The 25,664-nt window shown below is 32.0% G+C and overlaps 3 protein-coding genes and 1 long non-coding RNA gene across 4 annotated transcripts in view; 2 read left to right on the top strand and 2 right to left on the bottom strand.

The window, feature by feature from the left end:
* LOC146909562 (Single-stranded nucleic acid binding R3H protein) overlaps positions 1-3,209 on the bottom strand; it is a 4,670-nt gene extending 1,461 nt beyond the window's left edge. The window contains exons 1-3 of the mRNA XM_085727703.1: positions 2,961-3,209; positions 992-1,610; positions 97-379 (exon numbers count right to left, since the gene is read on the bottom strand). Coding sequence (XP_085583829.1) covers positions 97-379; positions 992-1,610; positions 2,961-3,072 — 1,014 coding nt within the window. The 5' untranslated portion in view covers positions 3,073-3,209. The remainder of the gene's footprint in view (positions 1-96; positions 380-991; positions 1,611-2,960) is intronic.
* A 6,641-nt stretch (positions 3,210-9,850) lies between these two features.
* On the bottom strand, positions 9,851-15,711 carry CDC48B (cell division cycle 48B). The gene is made up of 12 exons (XM_085731128.1): positions 15,489-15,711; positions 15,350-15,394; positions 14,740-14,795; positions 14,492-14,641; positions 13,101-13,205; positions 12,885-12,984; positions 12,281-12,562; positions 12,036-12,205; positions 11,273-11,401; positions 10,763-10,850; positions 10,531-10,608; positions 9,851-10,376 (listed from the first exon to the last, which is right to left on the bottom strand). The coding sequence occupies exons 1-12, from the start codon at positions 15,642-15,644 to the stop codon at positions 10,053-10,055; spliced, it is 1,683 nt and encodes a 560-aa protein (XP_085587254.1). The 5' UTR covers positions 15,645-15,711; the 3' UTR covers positions 9,851-10,052.
* A 3,990-nt stretch (positions 15,712-19,701) lies between these two features.
* On the top strand, positions 19,702-20,247 carry LOC146909560 (uncharacterized). The gene is made up of 3 exons (XR_015019636.1): positions 19,702-19,896; positions 20,010-20,071; positions 20,169-20,247. It is a non-coding gene; the product is annotated as an uncharacterized LOC146909560 (long non-coding RNA).
* A 376-nt stretch (positions 20,248-20,623) lies between these two features.
* On the top strand, positions 20,624-21,993 carry LOC146909559 (transcriptional activator TAF-1-like). The gene is made up of 4 exons (XM_085725020.1): positions 20,624-20,676; positions 21,017-21,252; positions 21,477-21,569; positions 21,871-21,993. Exons 2-4 carry the CDS (start codon positions 21,082-21,084, stop codon positions 21,901-21,903), a joined length of 297 nt encoding a protein of 98 aa, XP_085581146.1. The 5' UTR covers positions 20,624-20,676; positions 21,017-21,081; the 3' UTR covers positions 21,904-21,993.
* Positions 21,994-25,664: the final 3,671 nt, after the last annotated feature.

The following is a 25,664-nucleotide window of genomic DNA, read 5'->3' as shown; positions in this document are numbered from 1 at the left end:
TTTATTTCAAACATGTCATTGTATTTGAGGCTAGTACAGAAATCACTCATCAAATTCAACATAGTAAAAAAATTGAGTAAAATAAATGTGGTTTACCTGGTAAACAGCATGTCTAAATTGGTCATATGAATGAGCATACATCATTGTAGGACTTGGCCATTGTAGGTAAGCACCATCCCCAGATGCCGGATTCAATCCTGGGGTACAAAAAGGACTCATCATCGGGGTTGAAGGCGGTCCATATCCAAGTGAAGCTTGAGCTTGTGGCATCTGACCCAACTGATTAAAAGTAGTTTCATACGGAGCAAATGAAGGTTGAGCTTTTGGCAAATTAAAAGGCACCAGGTTAACAGCAGAGGCTGATAAACTCCTAGCATACCTGAACCAACAATAAAATTCAATTTGATAAATAAGCCAGCTATTATATCTAGGCCCTGTTAGGATAAATACCTTAACTAAGTGTTTATAGCATAAGAGCTCATCACATAAGTTTTTTCTATAACAAAAGATACTGTCAAGTCAAAATGTCTTCATATAAGATGTAAGTTGTTTTCATAAACTATCCTGAGAGCTGATGGAAATAAGCTGAAAACAACTTATAGGCTTGTCATAAGATGTTTTTGTAAGCTCCCTCAAACAGTCTCATAAGTGTTTGTGTCAATAGATAAGCTCAAATAAGTCAACCTAAATAGGCCCTCAAAGTTTAAACCAATACAAATGCATAAACTACAATATAGCAAAAAAAAAAAAAAAAGACATCTCTAAAAGTTAATACGTTATAGAATCCAGAGTTCCATTTAACATGCCAGCGAAACAAAAGACATGTCATTCTTAGCTCCCAACATCCTTTATCTCTCACAAACACAGATAGCTTTTATTTTTATTTTCACTGATACTAATGCGAGACAAAGTGTAGCCCAACAAAATAGCAAAATAACTATGTTTGCAATTACGGCATTGATTTTCTGTAAGATATAGTGATAGAACTCACCTTCCATAGCTACGATCATAATCTGGATCACTTCGATCCTTTTCCCTATCTCTGATAATGGCAACTCGAGGATAACTATTATCCCTGACACCAAAAAATCTTTCTGAATCAGCCATGGGGATTTTGCTAGTTTCACTCTCATCCTTGCTCATAAAAGAATTCTTCCCATCTGTTGGGACCACGGATGAGGTATCAACTGAATCAAAGCTTGTAGAGCCATTAAAGATACGTGCTCTTGCCCGATCATACTCCTCCTTCCTCTCTTCCACACTTCTCAGAGGGTTTCCTTTTTTTGTGGAATCATTGGCTCCATTCAAACTAGTTTTATGAGGCCTAGATTGTATGACAATTTTTTTCAGCTCGGATTTCTCATTGTCCAACTGTTTAGCAGGTATTTCAGATAAGCGAACCACGGGATACTTGCTTTCAGGTAACTTTCTGACCAGAATTTTACTCTGTCCATCTAAGCCAATATCTTGAACCATTGTTTGCATACCATAGTGTTGAGCAACACGATGTGCAGCCAGTCGGAGATAAGAAGAAGGGAAATGTTGAAACTCAAAATGCTGCTGATCAGCATTGTTCATAAATTTCTGGATATCTAGCTCCATCCGCAGAACTAAAGATACAAAGTTAAAAAAAAAAAATTAACAGAATATCCTGATTCATGCTAATATACTAAGAAAAAAATGAAAGAAAATAACCAAAATACAGCCAGAAAAGGGGAAGTTAAAATGAAGAATAATCATCAAAGAATAGCTAATTTATTTTCTTACGAAAATTCTAATCCAACTGCCATCCTCCACGGAATGGCTACTAGTCTGAGCTTATGAGTTATGACAAAAAATAGATTGTAATTATACATCAACTACTCCAGGGGTAAAAATAGATTACAACAGACATTTTTTGAAAGCAGCTCAATCACAATCTCAGGTTGCATATATTTTTCGTACAATTTCCAGCTCCACGGTCTTATGTAAAAAAAATCTCAGCTAAATGTTGCCTCACATGCCTAAGTTTAATTTTTACACAAAAATGGACACTTGACACTGGTAGACAGCTTAAAAATATCACCAATATGAGTATGAGCCTCACAACCAGTCCCATCAGATAGTAGCTTAAGTCTTGTTACCAGACAATGTTTTGCATCAACAAGTGCAAAAGAAAAGAAACTAACAAGCTTCGCTTTTTAAGCCATGAAAAGCAGGGGGAAGGGGAAAGTAGGGAGGAGTGCATCAATGATAAACCATGGTAAACAACCAATGTTATCAAATATGAATCGCAAAAAATAACAGTTTGTTCGGATTCCACTATGCTAGAGTGCTATAGCGCACCTATAGCCGCTATTTGACCACTCTTTGTACTATAAAGTGTATCGCCAACAATGGCGTTTTGTTCAAGTTCCACTATAGCTATTCGGCAACAATCCCTAAAACATAGTTTGTAAACTTTAGAAATCATAGTACTTCCCTTCATCATTACGAGCTAATCCCTTAAAATTCAATCGCATAGACATTCAAATTCATGGTCATGGTCTACATTTTTTTATCCTTTGATAGAGGATATTATCTTCAACAAACTTAGGGCTAGGATTCACATAAATTAACCAACATGAAATTTGAATAAATTGGAACACAACACCCCCAATTAACACCTAGCTTCAATGATTTCATTTCCACATAAACAAACAATCCCAACTTTAACATCAAATTAACAGTCTCAATCTCAAAATTTCACAATAAAACAGAAAAAAACAATAACAATTTCAGATCTGACATGATTCAACCTAGACAAATTCTAATCCAAACCAAAACCTTGATGCAAAATCTATGCAATTAAAAACAAAATCACTAAAAAAATCCAAAAAGGTCAAACCTAAATCGAGCTAAAGTACCAATTTTGAAGCAAACCCATGAAAATTCAACAAAAATAAAAAAATAAAAAAAAAGATTTTGAAGAAGAAACTAACTGGTTAGACGATGGCGAGGATTCTGAAGAGCCTCAACCAAAAAAGGGTCAACCATTGACTCCTTAACAAACCCAGAAGCAACATCGTTGTTAGAAACCAACGATGAATCCATGGTTCTTCTTTTTTTTTAGGGGTTTTTTTGTTTCACCCAAAAAGGGGAAAACAAAAAAGATTAATAAAAAAAAATATTGTTCTTCTTTTGTATTTTCCTTCCCTCTAAGAATGAGGGAAAGGAATAATAAGGAGGGTGAAGAAGAAGAAAAAGAAAGATAGAAGAATGAAAACGCAAGAGAACAAAAAACAAAAACCAAACCCTTTTTTGATTGGGTGAAGAAATTATTTATTATATTTCCAATGTAAAAAGGGTCACCGCATTATCTTCTTTGTACGGTTCGGTTTTCTACAATTCCTCTATCGCATTTATTTCCACACGTCTCCTCATTTTCTTTTCTTTCTAAATTTTAAATAAAACCCATAAAACTAATAATATTTGTGAATTTCAAATGTAACACAAAAAAATCATATTTATCTTTTTAAATGACAACAATAATATAACAAGTATAATAAAAATATTATCTTTTTTAATAACACTAACAATATAACATCATTATAAGAAAATATATTTAATGGTATAATTGAAATAACAAAAAAATCAACCCAAAATTCTTCCAAAATACTTCCATCCTAAAATGTAAGAAAAATAAACCCACTTTCTTTATCCTATAATGTCAGCAAAAAAGACAAATTTTTATTCTATTTAACCTTGTTTTTTTAAAAAACCATCTTTTCCAAGAAAAACTTTTGCCTATTTTCATGAAACTCGATGTAATCTTTTGATCTTTGATCTATCAAAACTCATAGTTGTAATTAGGGGTGTTGAAAACCAAATTAATCCAATAGAAAAACCGCAAACCAAACCAATCCAAACTGAAACCACAAAAAATCGCATTTGGTTCGGATGTATTCGCATCATTTTTTTACTCAACCGCATGGTTCGATTTGCGGTTTTGATTTTACCAACCAAACCAAACCAAACCGCAATATTCGAAAAACACTAATTAAATATAACTCAATGGAAACTTTAATAAAAATGTCATATTTTTTCTTTTGTTAAGTTTTTTTCTATGTATTTTCTTTCAAAAATGTATTTATCCGCTACTTAAACTCTTGGGGAATAATAAAAAATTCGGTCTTTTGTATTCCTTACGAAATTGAATTACCTTTTGTCCAAGTTTAAGTTGGTCCACGTAGTTTGGAATATTGTTGGATGAAAATAAAATTGCAATGTTGTATGAAATTTAAAACATTGCTTTGAAAATATGTTGCGTTTTAGCATTTTAATTTGATTTTAATGTTGGAAACAAAAAAAAATATTGTCAAAAAAAAACCGCACTAACCGATCCAATCCAAACTGCATTGGTTTGGTTTGGTTCAGATTTTATTTTAAAAGTCAACCAAACCAACCCGCATACTTTTCTATCTTTCGGTTCAAATGACTTTTAACCTCAAAACCGAACCAAACCGCACCGTGAACACCCATAGTTGTAATTGTACCAATTTTGTTCCTCCTCCTCCTCCTCCTCCTCCTCCTTATTATTATCAATAGTATATATATAAAGTAAGGTTTTTTATGCCACGTGTCGCTTCCACGTTTATTCTCAATATTTTTATATTTTTTTATATTTTATTTGACATCATATTTGACATAAAAATCTCGGCAAAATTTTGATCTTATCCACTAAGTAATTTATTTAATTTTATATTTAATTCCTAATATTTTGTGTAGCCAAAATATCTCAACAAACTATATATAATACTTTCAACACTATCCATTAAATCTTCCTTTATTTTTTTCTTTCTTTTTTTTTATGAAAAGAAGTTTCAATTAGTTTTTTTCATTGAGGAAAAAAAGGCTTCGATTTGTTTTTTTTAACTATAAATTTTTTTCTTTCGTTTTTTTTAGGAAAAGAAGTTTCAATTAGTTTTTTTCATTGAGGAAAAAAAGGCTTCGATTTGTTTTTTTTTTAACTATAAATAAAGGAGAATTTTTTAATCACGTAAACACATATTTTGAGCGAAACCGAAACTCAAACCTTCTTTTCGATCTTAGCTTTTTCTTTCTTCGGGTTTGACAAACACCTATACTATTGTTTCTTTTACTCATGCTTAGATTTTTGTTTTTATATATAATATGAGAGGGAACTAACACCTACGAGTGAGTTTTCCGATTGTTTTTTTCTTTCAGGTCCTTGAACTATTGTTGCTTGGCATCCATTACAAACACCTACGAGTTTCGGGTCCTTAACTAACACCTATACTATTGTTTCTATTTCAAGTCCTTGAACTAACACCTATACTATTTTTTTCTTTTCGTTTCAACAGTAGCGTTTTTATATTATAAATCACCTATACTATTATCACCTATACTATTTTTTTCAGGTCCTTTTCGTTTTAATATTGTTAATCGGTAGCATTTTGATTTTAATAATAATATTTCAGGACCTAAAATATTTTTATTTAATTTTATATTTAATTCCTAATATTTTATGTAGCATAAATGTCTCAACAAACTATATATAATACTTTCAATACTATCCATTAAATATTTCTTTTTTTAGGAAAAGAAGTTTCAATTAGTTACTATCTAATCTTTTAGCACCATATCAATAGTATATACATAAAGTAAGGTTTTTTATGTCACGTGTCGCTTCCACGTTTATTCTCAATATTTTTATATTTTTTTTTATATTTTATTTGACATCATATTTGACATAAAAATCTCAGCAAACTTTTGATCTTATCCACTAAGGAATTTATTTAATTTTATATTTAATTCCTAATATTTTGTGTAGCCAAAATATCTCAACAAACTATATATAATACTTTCAACACTATCCATTAAATCTTCCTTTATTTTTTTCTTTCTTTTTTTTATGAAAAGAAGTTTCAATTAGTTTTTTTCATTGAGGAAAAAAAGGCTTCGATTTGTTTTTTTTAACTATAAATTTTTTTCTTTCGTTTTTTTTAGGAAAAGAAGTTTCAATTAGTTTTTTTCATTGAGGAAAAAAAGGCTTCGATTTGTTTTTTTTTTAACTATAAATAAAGGAGAATTTTTTAATCACGTAAACACATATTTTGAGCGTAAACCGAAACTCAAACCTTCTTTTGATCTTAGCTTTTTCTTTCTTCGGGTTTGACAAACACCTATACTATTGTTTCTTTTACTCATGCTTAGATTTTTGTTTTTATATATAATATGAGAGGGAACTAACACCTACGAGTGAGTTTTCCGATTGTTTTTTTTTTCTTTCGAGTCCTTGAACTATTGTTGCCGGCATCCATTACAAACACCTACGAGTTTCGTGTCCTTAACTAACACCTATACTATTGTTTCTATTTCAAGTCCTTGAACTAACACCTATACTATTTTTTTTTCTTTTCGTTTCAACAGTAGCGTTTTTATATTATAAATCACCTATACTATTATCACCTATACTATTTTTTCAGGTCCTTTTCGTTTTAATATTGTTAATCGGTAGCATTTTGATTTTAATAATAATATTTCAGGACCTAAAATATTTTTATTTAATTTTATATTTAATTCCTAATATTTTATGTAGCCAAAATGTCTCAACAAACTATATATAATACTTTCAATACTATCCATTAAATATTTCTTTTTTTAGGAAAAGAAGTTTCAATTAGTTACTATCTAATCTTTTAGCACCATATTATTCAATTAGTTTTTTTCATTGAGGAAAAAAAGGTTTCGGTTTTTTTGTTGTTGTTAACTATAAATAAAGGAGAATTTTTTTAATCACGTAATCACATATTTTGAGCGAAATTGAAACTCAAACCTTCTTTTGATCTAAGCTTTTTCTTTCTTCGGGTTTGACAAACACCTATACTATTGTTTCTTTTACTTATGCTTAGATTTTTATTTTTATATATAATATAAAAGGGAACTAACACCCACGAGTGAGTTTGCGATTTTTTTTTTCGAGTCCTTGAACTGTTGTTGTTGGCATCCATTACAAACACCTACGAGTTTCGGGTGCTTGAACTAATACTTATACTATTGTTTCTCTTTCACGTCCTTGAACTAACACCTATACTATTTTTTTTCTCTTTTCGATTCAACGGTAACGTTTTAATATTATTAATCACCTATACTATTATCACATATACTATTTTTCGAGTCCTTTTCGTTTCAATATTATTAATCAATAGCGTTTTGATTTTAATAATAATATTTCAGGTCCTAAAATATTATTATTTCACCAGTAGCATTTTAATATTATTAATCACCTATACTATCATTTGTATTCGTCTTTATGTAGCAAAATATCTCAACAAACTACACATAATACTTTCAACAAAGTTTACATATACGATCTTATTTTATGATTAAAAGACTTTAATTTGTTTATTTGTTTTTAGGAAAAGAAGCTTCAATTAGTTATTACTAATCTTTCAAAGCACTATGTCATTCAATTAGTTTTTATGTTTGAGGAAAAAAAGGTTCGATTAGTTTTTTTTTTTTTTTATAAAAAAAAGATTCGATTAGTTATTATGTTATCTTTTAACAAAGCATATTCTAATGCAAATGTTAACTATAAGTAAATAAATTTTTGTTAATCACATATTTACATATTTTGAGCACAAGCAGAAACCCCAAACCTTCTTTTCAACTAACATTTTTCCTTCTTCAGTTTGCGAAACATCAATTTTATTATTTCTCATACATATACTTTGATATATATATATATATATATATATATATATATATATATATATATATATATATATTTCAATATATTTTTCTCTCATACGCATGGGCCACGAAACAAACTCACTTAATTACACAATGTTTAAGGAGACCCAAAACTCTTACCACTTGGACTAATTCATTATTGATTTTGTTACACTTTTTATTCTTACATTGGACATTCATCTCATCATTTATGTTTATTTTTATGATATTATTATAATTATAAATTTAAATAAATTCAATCTAATATACTAACACGTGTATTCGTGCACACAAACAAATAAAACTTATTTAATATCTAACCCGGCAACGCCGGGTCTCTAAACTAGTTATTATTATAGGACGGTGTTGTCTAACCTTAGTTGATACTTCCTCAATTTCAAAATACATGTCGTTGTCAACCACTTCACACATGTCGGTGCATAACTTTAGCCGTTAATATATTTAAGGCTTAATTACACTTTTGGCCCCCTAAGTATCCAAAAGTTGCGATTTTGGCCCCCTAAAAAAATTATCTCTTTTTTGGCCCCTTAAGTTCACTTTTGGTTGCAATTTTGGCCCCCCAAGCCAATTTTGACCCAGTCAACGGACACGTGGGCGCCACGTGTGTAAAAAAAATTTTATTTTATTTTTATTTTTTTAATTTATAAAAAATAAAAAATATTTTTGTAATTAAAAAATGTTTTTTTATTACAGAAATAAAAATGTTTTTTAATTACAAAAAAAATTGAAAAAAAATCTGAAAATTAATAAAAAAATAAAAAATTCTGGAAAATTGAAAAATTAATAAAAAATGATTAAAAAAATAAAATAGTCTAAAAAATTCTGAAAAAATAAAATTTCGAAATTTTCTTAAAAAAATTAAAATTCTGGAAAAATGAAATTTTTGAAATTTTAATGAAAAATTTTAATTTAAATTCTGGAAAAATTCTAATTAAAATTTTAATGAAAAATAAAAATTCTGGAAAATATTTAAAAAAAAATCAAAATTTTAGAAAAAATTAAAAAGATTAATCTTTTTTTTAAAAAATGAAATTTTTGAAATTTTCATTAGTATATATATCGAGCTTATGTTTTTTCGGTGTATTTTTCGAAACTTCTAAATTTTCATTAGTATTTTTTCCGGGAAAATTTTCATTAGTATTTTTTCCGGGAAATTTTCATTATGTGTATTCCGGTTTACAAAAAATTATGTGTATTCTGGTTTGTAAATACACAAAAAATTATGTGTATTCCGGTTTATAAATACACAAAAATTCCCGGAAAAAATACTAATGAAAATGTCGAAAATTTTTAAATATTTTCCGTATTTTCCAGAATTTTCAATTTTTTCAATTTTCCAGAATTCCATTTTTTTAAGAATTCCGTTTTCAAATTTTTCAGATATTTTCGAAATTTTTAAATTTTTTAAATTTTTTTAATACTAATGAATTTTCAATTTTTTTAATCATTTTTTATTTTTATTAATTTTTCCTGAATTTTTAAATTTTTCCGTATTTTTTCAATTCTTTTTCATTTTTATTAATTTTTCAATTTTCCAGAATTTTTTAATATTTTTTTCAATTTTTTTATTAATTTTTCAATTTTCCAGAATTTTTTAATATTTTTTTCAATTTTTTTATTAATTATTCATTTTTCCAGAATTTTTATTTATTTATTAATTACAAAATAAAAAAATATTAAAAAATACAAAAAAGCGTCCACGTCGGCGTTGGGATTTGGGTCAAAATTGGGCTAGGGGGCCAAAATTGCAACCAAAAGTGAACTTAAGGGGCCAAAAAAGAGATATTTTTTTTAGGGGGCCAAAATCGCAACTTTTGGATACTTAGGGGGCCAAAAGTGTAATTAAGCCTATATTTAATTATCTAAAGTAAAAAATTATAAATATTTTCTTTTTGGTAGATAGTCGAGATGGCAAAGCCATCATAAACTCACACTTATCGAGACAAATCAAACAACATCTTACACGTTAACATTTGTATTTGTATATTAGTTAAAAAGTAGGGTCAAAGTAAGTCGTACGAATAGTGCGCGTTGCAAAAATGTAATATGTATTTTTGAAACGGAATGAGTAATTAATACGACTCAACCTGTGCATGTATTAGCTAAGATGTTGATATTTTACTAAGCTTTTACAAGATCATATTAAAACGTGCATGACGAGAGTTAAAACTCTTCCTTGTGGCCAACTAATGAAACACACAGGGATCTGTTTCGTGATTGTAAAAACTTTCAAAGTAACAGTTAAAATGCCACCATAGATAAAAACAAGTCATTTGTCATATAAATCTATTATCTAACAAACAGTTGGCTCTTTGTTCTTATTCAATTTCCTTCGACAAAGCTCGAGACGAGGTCCTCTTAAAAGACGAGTATGAAACAATTTCTTCTGCTGTTAATGCTGGTTTTAAAGAATTCTTTGCGGTCTTGAAATGGCGATCGTAAACAACACTAGCATCTATGTTTTCCCTTAGAGCTACTATTCCAACTTCTTTACATAATCCCTGTAGTTCAGCTCCTGTGAAGAGCTCGGTGTCTTCTGCTAGTTTTCTGAGATCAACATCACTCCCTAAGTTCATCCCACGTGTGTGCACTTTAAGTATCTCAAATCGACCCTCCAAATCAGGTGGCGGAACATACAAAATCTATTATTCCATAAAAATATATTAGAGTGAGACAAATGATTAAAGTAGACGGAGACAACATCTATTATTCCATCCTTGGCTATGGATTCAAATTGTTGACAAACTTGTATTGTAATTATAAGAACATGAATTGTATAGTTGTAAATATTCGTACCAGGTCAAATCTTCCAGGACGCATAAGTGCAGCATCAATTGCATAAGGGCGATTTGTCGCAGCCAAAACAAGGACTCCCTGGAGAGAGGGTAAAAAAGAAGGCAAAAAATATGGTTAAAGGACAGAAAGAAGCTAGATTTTATCTACCAATCTCTTGATAAAAGAATTCAATGGGTGGACAAAGAGGATACAAGGGTTGGATGAAAAAATGTCCCCCAAAAAATAAACTTACTTTAGCTTCTTCTAAGCCATCCATCTCAGTAAGCAGAGTGGATAAAAGCCTCTCTCCAACTACGGCACTGCCGCTCGAACTATCACCCCTGCAATTAAGGAAAATTTAAGTACATTACTTACGCACTAAAAAAAGTAAAATACCATCAGATTTCTATTTTGTAGCATTAGAGACGGAAAGTTTATTAAAGTTAAGTGTCATCAACGCACTTTCTAACTCTTTTTCCAACACATTATTATTCAGTGAAATTCATTCAGTAACAAGGAGAGTTGGAAACAAAAATGTCACAGTATGTTGCTACAACTCTGACAAAAACACAGTTCAGATTCCATGAAAGATCCTATTCAGTGCGTCGTTCAACATAGAAAAATTGAACAGAATAACATTTTCCATATGTCTAAACAATCGAAAACTAATCATGAAATGTTATCACAATGTGTAAAAGACCCAAAACTGCACAATAATTCTTCTGATTATCTTCCATAACACATGCATAGGAAACCTACTAACCGCTTGCCAGCTACTATATCAGCTTCATCAAAAAATATGATGCTCTTCCCAGCCAGCCGCGCTTTTTGAAATATTTCACGAAGCAAACCTTCTCCATCTCCGACATACATTGAAAATAATTCTGCACAACTGTTTCATCATTTATTACTTCAAAATATTGCCTTAATGTGGAAATCAGTTTCTATAAGAACTGAAATGCAAAGAAAGAAAATGTCGCGAAGAAAAAAAATACATATAAACAAAGATTTAAGCGTTATATGATTGTACAACTTGGAATGTGGAACATATTAAAAGATAACATCACCTTATAGAGAACAATAAGAGTGCCACTTTAAATAGGAGGGTCAGGGTGATAATAGTGGAGAAAACGTTGGTTCACACTATTTACCCACGAATGAAAGACGGCATATTTTGCTGAATCTCAATTTCTCAAACCAAGTTTATTGCTTGGCATACAAGATCCTATAGTGCTTTTTGTTTTTAGCCCCCGCCCCAAGAGACATGTATCCCAGAACACGACTTGAGATGGAAATCAGATTCAGAATAGATACAAAGTACAAACAATTGCGAGGAGGATGGTTTGTGGAACATTGAAAATAAAATAGTCTTGGTGCATAGGGTTTGCATCTTAATAACATGATTGTCATTTTAAGGAAAGGGAAATTATCTATTTTATTTTCATCATAAACTTCAGTTCTATATATGTCTAGACTCTGCACACTACAATGATCAACCGTACTTAAAAAAATTAAAATATTCAAACCTCAAGGAAAAGAAAGGAACATTAGCAGCATTTGCAGCAGCTTTAGCAAGAGTAGTTTTGGAACATCCTGGAGGTCCATGGAGAAGAATTCCACGGATAGGGGTTATTCCCAATCTTGAAAACGCAGCAGGATGCTTCATAGGCCACTCAATAGCTTGCTCGAGCTTTGTCTGTCCAAGGAAGGATACACTCAGACATTGATATTTTCAGAGTAAAAATCAAATGCAAAATTATCGAAGTACAACCTTCACGTCTTTCAATCCCCCAATATCTTTCCAAGTCACTTTGGGAATTTCCACAGTAATGCCTCTTGTTATGCTTGGTTGAACAAGTGACCTTGCATTCTTCCAATCTTCCATCGTTAAACTGGAATCATTAACATCCTTATTTTCATTTTCAGACCTTTCAATTGCAGATTTGACAGCTTCAAGACACAAGTCCCTCAAATCAGCTCCAACATATCCGTTGCATGATGCAGCAACATATTCTAAGTCTCGTGAATCTCGAGGGATCTTCCTTGTATACAGCTAAAATAAGTTTAACATAAAAACAGCATAAATTCATTGTTGTACGGAATGACTTTCTCGCTAAAATATTGGTCTTAGGAATTGCATAAACAAATCTGAAAAAGGAAGTAAAACATCCTAACTACATAATGTGTTGGTAGAGACCCATGAATGGTTATTTACACACACACACACACACAAAACACACCCTTCACATCTCAAGGTTTGTGCTCCTAGCTTATTACTTGCAGAGGATTGAATATCATCTCAAGACTCAAATCATGCTAAAAGATCGAAACCCAAAAATAGGTGAAGGCCCAAAAATAGTGTCTCTCACAGTTACCTCTAGAATTTGAAGGCGTTCCTTTTCATTAGGGACTGTAACTTCAGTTTCAATATCAAAACGTCCATATCTTCTTAGGGCAGGGTCAATTGCATCTACCCTGTGCATGCATAAACAAAATATAAAAAACTAATCAAAAGTATTCAAAGTTCTTACTATTTTCTCTCCTCCTTTTATCTTAAATCCCACAACTTCAACATTAATTTAATTGGTAACCTGTTAGTTGATGCAACCACAACTACCCCTGGATTAGATGAGGTTGCTTTGTTTGAGTCCATCAAAGTACAAAGCTGGGAAGCAATTCGGACATCTAGCTCTCTTCTGCATGTAGACAGTGTAAAATAGTGGGATCAATAGGCCTGCTGCATGCATATATAAATTCTTTCTAAATCTAAAATAACTGACAAGCCACAGATCCCCAATATCACTTTATAATATGAACGCAAAACAAAAATGTTAAACCATAGCATAACAAAACAGAAATTTGAGGCGAATAATTTGATAAAACTGGACCAGGAATAGCTAAATAATACTATATTGTTGCTGAAAATCTGTCATTGATATCAAAATGCTATCAATAACAGAATAGATAGCAAAAACACAAAGTTGCCAAAGATGATCACATTCACATGTTGGCATATAGCAACATTAAATCACCACCTTACAAGTATAATTTCTAATCAAACGAAAGAAACATAAGACATGACAAAGCTTAGAAAGCCAAGAGCAAATCTGCAATCATGTGAATTAAGTTAAACAACATCTGATACAATTTTGATTCATAAACTTGACAGGCTATATCCAACTTTCATTCATAAAGTTTAAGGGTTTTAAACCTTTATTAGGTAAATGATGCCAATAATATCTCATATCAATGACATTCTAATCAATAAGCAGCTTCTTTATCTTCGAGAATATACAAATACATCATTTTTAACAAATTAGTTGGACTTTTGTCATACCTCTGGTCATTTCCAAATTTCAACAATAACAATCAAGCCATATCCTACTAAGTGGGGTCGGCTACATAAATCAAACGACACCATAGTGTTCTATCAAAAAACGTCTTTCTCCAACTCATTTATCTCTAGATCCTTCCTAATAGTTTCTCTTATAGTTTTTCTAGGTCCACCCCTACCTCTAGTGATCCATTTCCAAATTTTCAAACAAAAAGAAACTTGATAACTTTCATCACATTAGTTGAGCAGCCAGGAAAAATATATTGTTATTGATATCACAAATTTATCAACGAAATTAAATCACCACGAAACCTACAAACATTTTATAACGTACACAAGCTACGATACATCCCCTCAAATATATGCTAAGAAAATACGGAGGCAATACATAACCGACATAAAACAAATTCAGGAGTAGAAAAAGATTATAACAAAGTCCACGGCCAATTTATTGTGCATAGACCGGGGAATTCTGTTACATGAGAGTTTTTATCCTATTATTTTCTCTACTTTCATTAAATTTAATTGTGATTACAACTGAATTGATCTCAATAAAAAGAAGTACGGGGTAAAAGAAGCAAAAGCTATAAAAAAAAAAAAAAACCACAAAAGTATTATTCAGCATAAAAGTTGTGAATTGTCCCATACATGGAATCTCGGCGAGGACAGAGTCCATCTATTTCATCTATAAATATAACTGATGGCTTGCCGAAGGCCGTATGAGATGATGCCTCTGAAAAAGCCTCACGGAGATTTCTCTCACTTTCGCCAGCAAGTGCACTATTAATAGTGTTTGGACTGCAAAACAAACAGACAAATAACAACTAGTAATTGGTTCAATTCATAGATCTTTGAAACACAAGATCCACAAAATTTTATATTCAAAATACAAGTACCTGATAATTGTCAAATTTGCCCCACATTCCTCAACAATTGCCCGTACCAAACTGGTCTGCAATCACATTCACATAAAAGATAGATGGGCATAACTAATTTTAAATTAATAACCAAAATGTTAGTTTGGGTCATAGCCTAATCACATTTCTTAGGAGTAAGCATATCACATAATTATCTTATGTATCTTAGGAGTAAGCAAAAATTCAAATTCTAAACCCTATTTGATAACCAAACAATGAAATTAACTAGCATGTTTGGATTGACTTGTTTGAGCTTATCTACTAGCATAAGTTTTGTAAGATTGTTTGGAAAAACTAATGAAAACAACTTTTGATAATTTTCACAAGCTCTTTTCGGCTTATATTTATAAGTTCTCCAATATAGCTTATGAAAACAACTTCGAGCATATACAAAAACAATTTAATTTTATATTTTCCTATAGAAATAGTTTATGAAAGCTTATACATAAACACTTATCATGATAAGCTGCAAATAAGCTGTTTATCCAAACAGGGGCCTTAGTATCAGTTCAGTAGTGAAATAAAACATACCAATGCAACTAAAAGTAAATGGATGAATTTTAATTTAAAAATGAAAACAAAAACTTACCTTTCCCGTGCCAGGTGGACCATAGAGCAACAATCCTCTTGGAAACTGAAAGCAAAACCCAAAAAAAAAAAAAAAGTAAGAAGGAATGAAAGAACAATAATCCAAAAAGAAAAAAAGTAAAGAGTTTGAAAAACAGAACTTTAAGGCCAAGCTGTTTAGCCTCATGAGTGAAGAGACGAGGGTAAGTGATGAGTTCTCTGAGGATTTGAATGGCTTTAGCGTTGCCACCAATGACATCCTCTGCTTTCTGGTGACCGTTGCTGCTGCTGGTACAGCTTTCAGTCTCTCCACACATTGTTGATGAAATGGAGGAAGGAGGAAGAACAAGCGGCGCTGGTTATTTACTTATGGTTGAGCTGAATGTGAAAATTGACGGCCAAGGTAGGTTTTTTTTGGATTCGCTACATTCATGCAGTAGAGTAATTCTCAGCCATTCGATGCATCTGATGGTTCATAAAAATCGCAATTCATTACTATAAAACAAAACACCTTCAAAAACAAAAATCGACAGAACTTCCAATGTCTTGAATGCAAGAAACTAACACCAACCTACTAAATCATTTAACATTTCCAGTAATGGGTCCCTATCAAAATAAAGAATTTCTTCATACCTGCTCTACGCTAATGGAGTATCTTGGAAGAGTTTCTGCGAGTCCTGCCGGAATATGAAGTCGGAGCTCCGGCATGGTAACCGGATCCGACCGGGATCTCCACCAGAACCATGCCCCGAGAAGCTTGATCACCGTGTGTTTCGGTTCCAACGTTTTTCTGTTTATTTTTCCCCTCTATTTTTCTATTTTCCCAATCTACTTCAACACTCCATTGTAGGTGCACCAAGTGTTGAATCATGCTTTCAACACCATCATTCATCACCATTGTAAATGGTCTTAAATGAACTCTACCAATAACCAATTACTCAGAATCTAATACTCCTTCCGTCTCACAATATTAATGTTTAAGGTTTGTGCCCGATAATTAAGAAAATGATTAGTTGTGTTGATTTTAATGGTAAAATTAGTGGCATTTATTGAAATACCCTTATTAAATGTAGTTAGTAGAGTAGTTACTCCTTCCGTCCCATAATACTTGACATAGTTGACTTTATTACTCATGCCAACGCATAACTTTGAGCTTAAATATCTTGAATAATATATTAAAAAAAATTATGAAAATTTGATATTTTGAAAATACTCATCGAGACAAATCTAACGACATCTTATATGATATTATTTATCTTTGTATATTAGTAGAAAAATACGGTCAAAGTAAGTTAAGTCAAAATTACACATTTTCAAATGGGTCATCTATTGCGGGACGGAGGGAGTAAAGTTGGATGAAATTCAATAAATAAGGGTATAATAGTGAAAAAACATAATAAATGTTGCATTGATATTGTAAAGTGACAATTATTTTTAAAAAATAAAAAATAATAAAGAGATAATTATTGTGAGACGGATGGAGTATAAGTTTAATTTTAAGATAGAACAATTTTTTTCTTCATATTTTATATTTTATTTAGCTCTTAGCCAAACTTAATGATGGTTCCATATTTGTTAATGCACATTTTCATCTTTAATACTCTGTTAGCGAAAATTATACTCTCTCCGGTCACATTTATAAGCAAAAAACAACTTTTTAGGTACATTGAATAAGTAATGTATCCGGTCTATAAATGTGACCGGATGCATTAATTATTCAATAAACCTAAAAAGTTATTTTTTGCTTATAAATGTGACCGAAGTGAGTACATAGCTAACTTTAGAAAATGGGATAAACAATGAACCTAACATTAAAAATTGTTGAGTAGAACATTTGAGAGTTAAATACTGTTTTAAATATGTTTCTAGCGACTCTAAATATATTAAATTTTCGTTTTAGTCTTTTAAAAATATATTTTAAATTTTTTGACCCCGTGAATAATCTATTTTTTTGTTACCATGATACTAATACGAAGTTTCCATCGCAACTTATCAATGACTAATCTTCATTGATGAACTTGTAGGACAAACAAAGTGAGTTTTTCCCTTTTAATCGGATTTTTTTTCATACGCATGAGCCAAAAAGCAAACATTTGACCGCACGCTTCAGAACAAGGTTTGCTTTCAATATACTAGTAAATGATATTGACCAAATACATCCTTTGCTCATTTAAGTTTAACAAAAATACAGATTAGTTTTTTAAGTTTTAAACATGTCTTTTAAGTTGTTAATTTAATGTACCGTTATCTTTTAAGTACCTACACGTTCGATCACTATTATAAACAAAAATCTTTATTTTAGATTCATTTAATTAATGATATATGTGATCTTTATTATATACCACGTACATCATTTAATGAATGATTGTAAAACATTGACTTTTGCTTATAATAGTGATTTGAGGGTGTATTTGAAACTTAAAAACTTTAAATAAATGCAATAAATTAAAAACTTAAAGTACTTATTTGAAACTTCAAAAACTTAAAGGACTAACCATATATTTTGTCAAACTTAAAGAACCAAAAGAGATGTTTGGTCAATGATATTTTATGGTTTTATCAATTATATGTCATAAATCCTTATATATATATATATATATATATATATATATATATATATATATATATATATATATATATATATATATATATGTAAGACATAAAAAAGTCATTTTAAACATGAAACATGAACTTTTGTTTAAAAGCATGAACTAAAATTGAATAATGAATATTAAAGGACCAAAAATTGATCTTCTTAAAAAGATTAAAATAGAAGTTTGGTATATTTCGAAAAACTAAAAACATATTTAAGCTTGAAAAAATATATTTAACCTTATAAATGTTTTTTTTAAGGAACCTTATAAATGTTTACTGTCTCATTATCTATCTAGAAGCCTTCCAAACTCATATTTGGTGGTAAATGACAAATGAATTTTACGAATGAACGAATATAAGCAATAAAATAAAAGTATGGAATAAAAAAATGTTAATATTAATAGTTTGGTACTTAGGTTGGTTCTCGTAAATAGACATGGCAACAAAACCTCGCCCCCGCAAGACCCAGCCTCGCCCCTTTCCCAAATTTAACGGAGAAAAGCCGATTTAACGGGTGCGGTGTAGGGAAATTTGGATTTTTAGTACGGGGCGGGGCGGGTGCGGGGGATGCTTACACCCGCCCCGCACCCACCCCCGCCCCGCACCCGTTTTTTGAAATTTACTTTATTAATTTTTATAATCTTATTTCCATAAGCACCAACCAATTTTAATATAATGTTACTCTTTAGAAACATATTTATTATAATTATTTTACTCTTTTGAAATTATTTTATTAGATCTTTAAGTACCGGAGATCTTTAATTGTTAATATAATTATTTTTTTTGTTGTTATGAAAAAAATATGTATTTTTTAAATATTTTATAAAAAATAGAGTTTTTGAGGGTGGAGGTTGGGGCGGGGCCGGGAGACCTGTCCCCATTGGAGGACGAGGTTGGGTGTTCATTTTTTACCCCCAATATGGTTTGGGGACGGGGGCGGGGACGAGGATGCTTAAAACGGCTCCCGCCCCGTCACGCCCCGTTGCCATGTCTACTCGTAAACTTCTAAGTTTGGTACTTAGTTTTTTTTTGAAAGTTTAGTACTTAATTAATTTTAATAGTTTAAATATGTTTTTCTCCATATAAATATGTCAACTTTTTATTTTAATCCTTCTAAAAAATTTCGTTTGCTTTTAGTCATAATTTTTTTTTATCTTCACTTTTGGTCCACTGCTTTAAAGTTAAAGAAAACTTGTTTAAAATTATAAGAAATTTGTTTAATTTTAATTTATACTAAAAAAGAAAAAAGAAATTTGTTTAATTTCCTCGTACTCTTAGGTTTTTGAATAACTTGTTGTAAACATGTTTACAACATCATAAGTAGTTAACCCGCAAAAAATAAACTCAATTTGATTTTTATGACAAAATTTTTGTTGTTTTTATCTTGAACTTTTGTCAATTAAAAATTTATATTTGATTTATCTCATGCTAAAAAATTTATGTAAGTAAAAATATTAGAATGCTCTTAACATGTCTGTAAATAACTATTTAAAAATTTAAGAGTTTAAAAGGTAACTTAAAGGACAAAACTGAAATTTGAGTCCAAGTTTTCTCCTAAATGGCTTGTGTGAAATTGGGTTCCAAAGCTGACTTTGAAATCTCAAAGGTTATTAATAATAAAAAAAATTGTGTAGAATATATAGAAATGATAGCAATTCCATTCAACACCAATCATTCAAAGTAATTATTATTAATTATATTTGCTGTCGATATTAGGTAAAACAAAAAGATGCTACATTATTTGAAGAAATAATATTGTTTCTTTTGGTGTAAATGCAGCTTTGGTTGATACATTGGTTGCCAAAACACATGCATGGGAAGAGACTCATGATATGTCATTCACATATGATGGTATTCCTATTCTTGCCATGTTAGATGAATATGCCATGCTTAGGCATGAACGGGAAGAAGAAAAACGAAGAAAGAGCGTAAGGAGCCCTAAATTTTTTGTAGCTTCTGTGAAATCTTTTCAAGGTTATGAGTCCTAATTATTCTTTTTAAATATTCAGCCCAGTTTCCATTTATGCATTTTTCTTAATTATTAGTCCTAATTTTAGTTTTTTTCACAATTTGCACCGATTCGACAGTCATCAATGAATTTATGAAAAAGTGAGATGCGGAGGAGGCTACTTTCCGCAGAAATGCAAATGTGAGTTTCCTCATTGTTTTATGTCAATTTGGATCATTGTTTTATTATCTTAAGTAAATTCATTATTAATATAAATGCCTCTGGATCTTATTAAAAGGAAAATGCTTCTTTGAGTGCCTTAATGGACAAGGGAAAACAACCCTTAGTAACAGGATCTGCTAATGTTTTTTCAGAGGTAACAATTCCAATGTTGTGATGTTTTTAAAAAATTTAAACTGTAGTTTGTTAATAGGTTGTTAACAGATTTTCTTAAATATAGTGTATCTGATTGTCTTGAATATCATTATTCGGGATGTTATCTCGCTTATCGAACCTGTTGATAAGGCAAAAGGCTTAAGCTGTTGCAGAGAGTTTTGGGATTTCACAGGTTAGTAATTAGCCTAAATGTTATTTTATTGTGTCTTATTGTTGCTTAAGTCCATTAAATTGACTCCAAGTGTTTTCATTGTTTTGAAATAGGATTTGATGTCTAGATTTGGTACTGCTGCTGCACAGACTACCGAGTCTGTGTCTGATCATGGTAATACAAAGAAGACCGGCGCTGCTTATGATCAGGGCTAATCAAACAAGAAGGAAAAGAAGCCGTGAGGGAACACCAACCACTGGTATGACTCTGTTCTTCACCAAGTGTCACATCTTGATGAACAATAGAGTTGTCATGGGATCACAATTGTACTTGTGTTATCATCATGATGTCAACCACTTTATTGAGTAGGGTCTTGATAAGTTGAATGATATTATATCATTGTTGCTCAGTAAGGGGTATATTGCTCAGGTTTTTAACTTTGCAATCAGATTCAGACACGTTGTAGATTCTAAAGAGTGGTCTCTTACCCATATTTCCGACTTCATACCGTATCGATTTTGGAGTCTTATGCTAGAAATTATAATTAAATGTCATATTCCCAAAATATGATAGATATGTTTTCTCTACTATTTAAGCAGATGGAGAAGGGAAAACTCATACACAAGGTAGTCAAGTTTCCAAAGAAATCGCAGTTTCTGATAAGATGATGGCAGTTGCCCCTGCTGGTGTCGCAGGTCAATTAGTTGGACCTGCAGTTTCTTCAGCGATGACCACCGCGCTGGAGCTGAGAAATTCTTCCAGTGTTCATACTAAAACAAATCCCACAAGTGCCGCTCAACCTTCTGTTGTATTGCCTCTAGAAGTTTGGCTACAGGTACGGTAACATATAATTCATCATAACAGTTTAAATACTCTATAGTATTTAAATTCAAGTTATAATCTATAAACCCTAAACTTTAAGTGTTAATAGAAAGGCTGTGCAGCCGCTCGCATAATTGGCCTAACTCTGATAAAATGTTACATTTTTTTGTTTGCATTGTTAATATACTAGAGATTATTAATGTTTTAGACTCTTTCTATGTAATTCATATGTCTCAGCTTTCAAAATCTTCCACCATGCCGAACTTGAAGAAGCTACTAACCAGTTTGGCACTTTTCTGGGGTCCGGAGGGTTCGGCAGAGTCTACTATGGTAAGAAGCTGCAAAGGTATCTGCAAATTTTAATGACAAAATGATGACTGTACACTTAAATTGTAGTTCAATAACTTGGTTTTTTTTTACATAGTAATTTCCATTCGTTACGATCTCTAAACAGCTGATAGAAACTATAGATAAAAGAAAAGTATATAAAAGTTATATACAAATAGTATTGATAATGGAAATGGTAATTATATGAAGAGGTACAATAAGGCTTATATAGTCAATGAGAATAACTAATGAGTGTGACTAACTTTTACATTTTCTGACCGCATTTCATTGTATTTATGTTTAGGAAAACTTAAAGACGGTAGAGAGGTTGCAATAAAACGCTATGATTGAAGGGATGATGTTTGCATATGATTAGTCCTTTGAGTTTGTGAGTAATGAATTTTTGTCGATATTGTAAATGGTTTAAAGGATATAAACTTAGTGTGGGCCATAATTTGATTAATGGAAATTAATAATCATGTAGAAATAGGGAGTATACTACAATCAAGGAGGTTGTTTAATATTGGGAGTTTGTTTAATATTTCGAGGTTGTTTAATATTTGGAGCTTTTATTTACTTCGGAAGAATGTCAATTAAATTGAAGAGTTTTATGGGAATGTTTTGTTGGTGAAGCCTTACCTTGGTATCTGAAGCCTATTGTTCTGCAACATTATTTCATAACATTATTAGTAGGATGCCTAATTGATATCTTCCTATAACATTATTCAGTGCACATTAAGTCATTTACTGATACGCTTTCAAATTTTGGATGTTGTACATTTAAGTCATTCTGATATGATTAAATATGCAGATACAAAAAGGCGTCTCGCACAAAATCGAGAAGCCGCACGTAAGAGCCATCTGTGAAAAAAGGTTTTTATGTTGTTTACAAATTGATGAATATGTCGGATGAGTAATTATTAGTGTCGATGTACCGATCAAGTCATTTCGACATTGCCTTACAGGCTTATGTGCGGCAGCTAGAATCGAGTCGTTTGAAGTTAGTGCGGTTGGAGCAAGAGCTCGAATGTGTTAGACAAGAAAAGGTGCGGGGAAGATGAGTTATTATTTTGCTAAACACGACACCGTGATTTTGACACAATTTGGAGCTTTAGTGAAATGATAGTCTCACATTGATTTTACTAAACTCAATGTCAATTCAAACATGCATTTAAATTGGAATTATTTGCTTGACGACGTGCCCACTCAAGCAATTCTTCTCTATCTTTCCACTTAACGTCATCCGAAAAAAACCTAGCCGTGTCAACTTCGTGGGCTTTAAGTGGGAGGACACCGGGGCCAACATATTTAGAAGCTTCAACATGAACGGAAGCTCCATCAATGTTTGGTTTGGCTTCAACCTTAAGCGGTTTGACATCTCGGAAATTTGGACAAAATTTGGTTTTGTCTCTCCCGAACATCTTCCACGTTCTCTACCATTACTATAATTAAACAACACAAAAATATGAATTAACAACTAACTAATGCATAAACATCAATGCCATAATGAATTAAAACAAAAAAACAAACAAAAAAAATTTGAAAAAAATGGCAAAGAGTTTGCCATTTTTTCGTTGTGAAAATTTTTCACAAGTATTCCTCGGTAGTTAACTACCGAGGTTTTCCTCGGTAGTAAGCTACCGAAGTTTCCTCGGCAAGAAACTACCGAGATTCCCCATGACGGTGTTCTACGTAAGCGACGTAGAAACCCATAACATAACCAAAAAATCAACCGAATAAAATGCACAATACTGTTTTTTCACGTCAAAAGCGTGTTGATAGCTCCTATGCTTGATGCTTGAATCATTTTGGAGCAAGATTTGATGAAAAAAAATTGTTGGATTTGGGATTGGATGGAAGTGGTATGGGAGTTGATGAGAAAATAGTGTGTAGGGGGAGCGGTGACCGTTTCATCCGATGAAACATATTTCTCGGCGATTAACTACCGAAGATTTTCTCGGCTATCTGCAAATGTTTTGAATTCCTGAGCTAACCGCCGAGGGGGCAAAATCATATTTTACATGTGTGACACGGCCTTATGCAATGTGTCAACAACAATTTTCCCCAAATTAAGTCCGCATTTAAGCGAGTGTTTGGACTTACGGTTTTTTATTGAACAAATGTAGTTTTAATATTTAATTTTTTTTAATAAAATTCGATTTTATCTTTAACTCTCAATTTGAGTGAAAGTGATAAAACATTTTTTACAGCAGGTTCAAAAACTGTACTAAGTCTAAATCTATATCAAACTATTTCCATCACAGTACACATGTTCAAACATAGCTATAACCTATGTTACAATACCAAATCTAGACCAACATACTTTCAAACTCAATTTTGCAAACTAAGTACTTATTTAAGATTGTTTGATAAGCACTTAACAATTTGAGTATTACTTTTCCCACCCTATGTCTTTCCTCGCGCGCCCTATTTTTTTCCAATTTTACCCCTGGTCCGGATTTCATATTCGGAATGAATTGTTTGTATTTTTCAGATGATTCCGGATTTTAAAATCTGGAATAGTATTTTAGCAGAACTTTTGCAATTTTAAGCTCTACAATTCGTAAAATAAAATGCTAATAAAATAAAAAACGAAATAAAAAGACACAAACATAAAAACAACTCATTTTATTAATATATGAACAATACATTACAATAATTTTCAAGCTTTTCAAGCTTATTACATAAGATCCTAAATCTATTTCTAATCTCCTAAGAGCCTAATTCTAATCTCCTAAGAGCCTATGTGATAGGACATAGCGGTAGCTTGGCTATTGGAGGAAAACCGGAGGAGGAGGGAAGAGGAGGGCGGGAAGAAGAAACAAATGCCCCCGAGGGAGGTGGGGGGTGCTCGGACTTACGCCCAGACAGGGCGAAGCTAAGAACCACACCGACCCATATGACCCTCGGATGAACCGCCATTCGTTGCGGCGCGGTTCCATCCTCATTGACCGTTCATACAAACCCCGAAAGTTTTCAACGAGGCCCTTATCTATGAAAGGCCAACGATGGAAAACCATGGTTGTAGAAGGAAGAAGAGGAGGAGAGGGATGGTGTGAGAAATGGTGGGGTTTGGAAGGGTATTTATAGGGAGGGGTGGGTGAAAAATGGTTGGGAAGCCATAAATGCGGTCAAAAACGTGGTAAAACACGTTTTTCGACTTGACCTTGTCAAAAACGTGTGGTGCGGACCACCGGCCATGGCACCGATGCGTTCCCGAGAATATACAATCCGGAATGCACCTTTGGTTTCCGGAATATACTTTCCGGATTTATGCGATTATGGTGAACGAGGGAAAAGTTGGCACTTTTTGTAGGGCTAAGGACATTACGGAAGGTATAATCCGGAATGATTCGGCACTTTTGAAAGAGAGCCATCAATGTGGGTTTGGACGGTTACAACCACTAACACGTTTTCATTATTTGTATTAATGACCTAGGACTTGTTTTAGGCTATAAATAGGCTTCCATCCTCAACAAATATCTTCATTCTTCACTTCACCTCTTTTCTTCCATTCTCTTCAAATTTTTTAAGTTTTGTAGGAGTGTTTGTGGTGTCATGGTCATTGTTGACCGTTCCTATGAACCCCGCAATTGCATTGCGGCTTGTGTGGGGTTCATATAAGTCCAACAAAGACCATTGACATCAAAGAAAGACACAAAATATTCATATCGTTTTTGTTCGGATTTAATTTTCCGGAAATCTCTTCATCTCTTTTCTTCAATTCTCTTCAAATGTTTTTAGTTTTTAGGGGTGTCGGTGGTGTCATGGTCATTGTTGACCGTTCATATGAACCACTGCAATTGCATTGCGGCTTGTGTGGGGTTCATATAACGGTCGGCAGAGATCATTGACATCAAAGAAAGACACAAAAAAGCGCACAACATTTGGTCCGGATTTTATGTTATGGAAGTAACTAACAATCTGGTCCGGAAAACATAATCCGAAATAGGGGTATTTTTGAAATTTTTATAGGGCGCGCGAGGAGTAGGGTGGAAAAAGTAATTCCCTAACAATTTAGATACATGGGCTTACTCTTTTGAGCTGGGCTTCCAATTCCAAAAGAAAACCGAAGTTGAAGCGTACCTTAGAAGGCAA

The sequence above is a fragment of the Medicago sativa genome, chromosome 7, assembly GCF_051527215.1.
Source record: "Medicago sativa cultivar Bolivia chromosome 7, Bolivia_mono, whole genome shotgun sequence".
Lineage (NCBI taxonomy): Eukaryota > Viridiplantae > Streptophyta > Magnoliopsida > Fabales > Fabaceae > Medicago > Medicago sativa.
The sequence above is the reverse complement of the archived record's forward strand: the minus strand, read 5'-3'. Positions and strand labels throughout refer to the sequence as shown.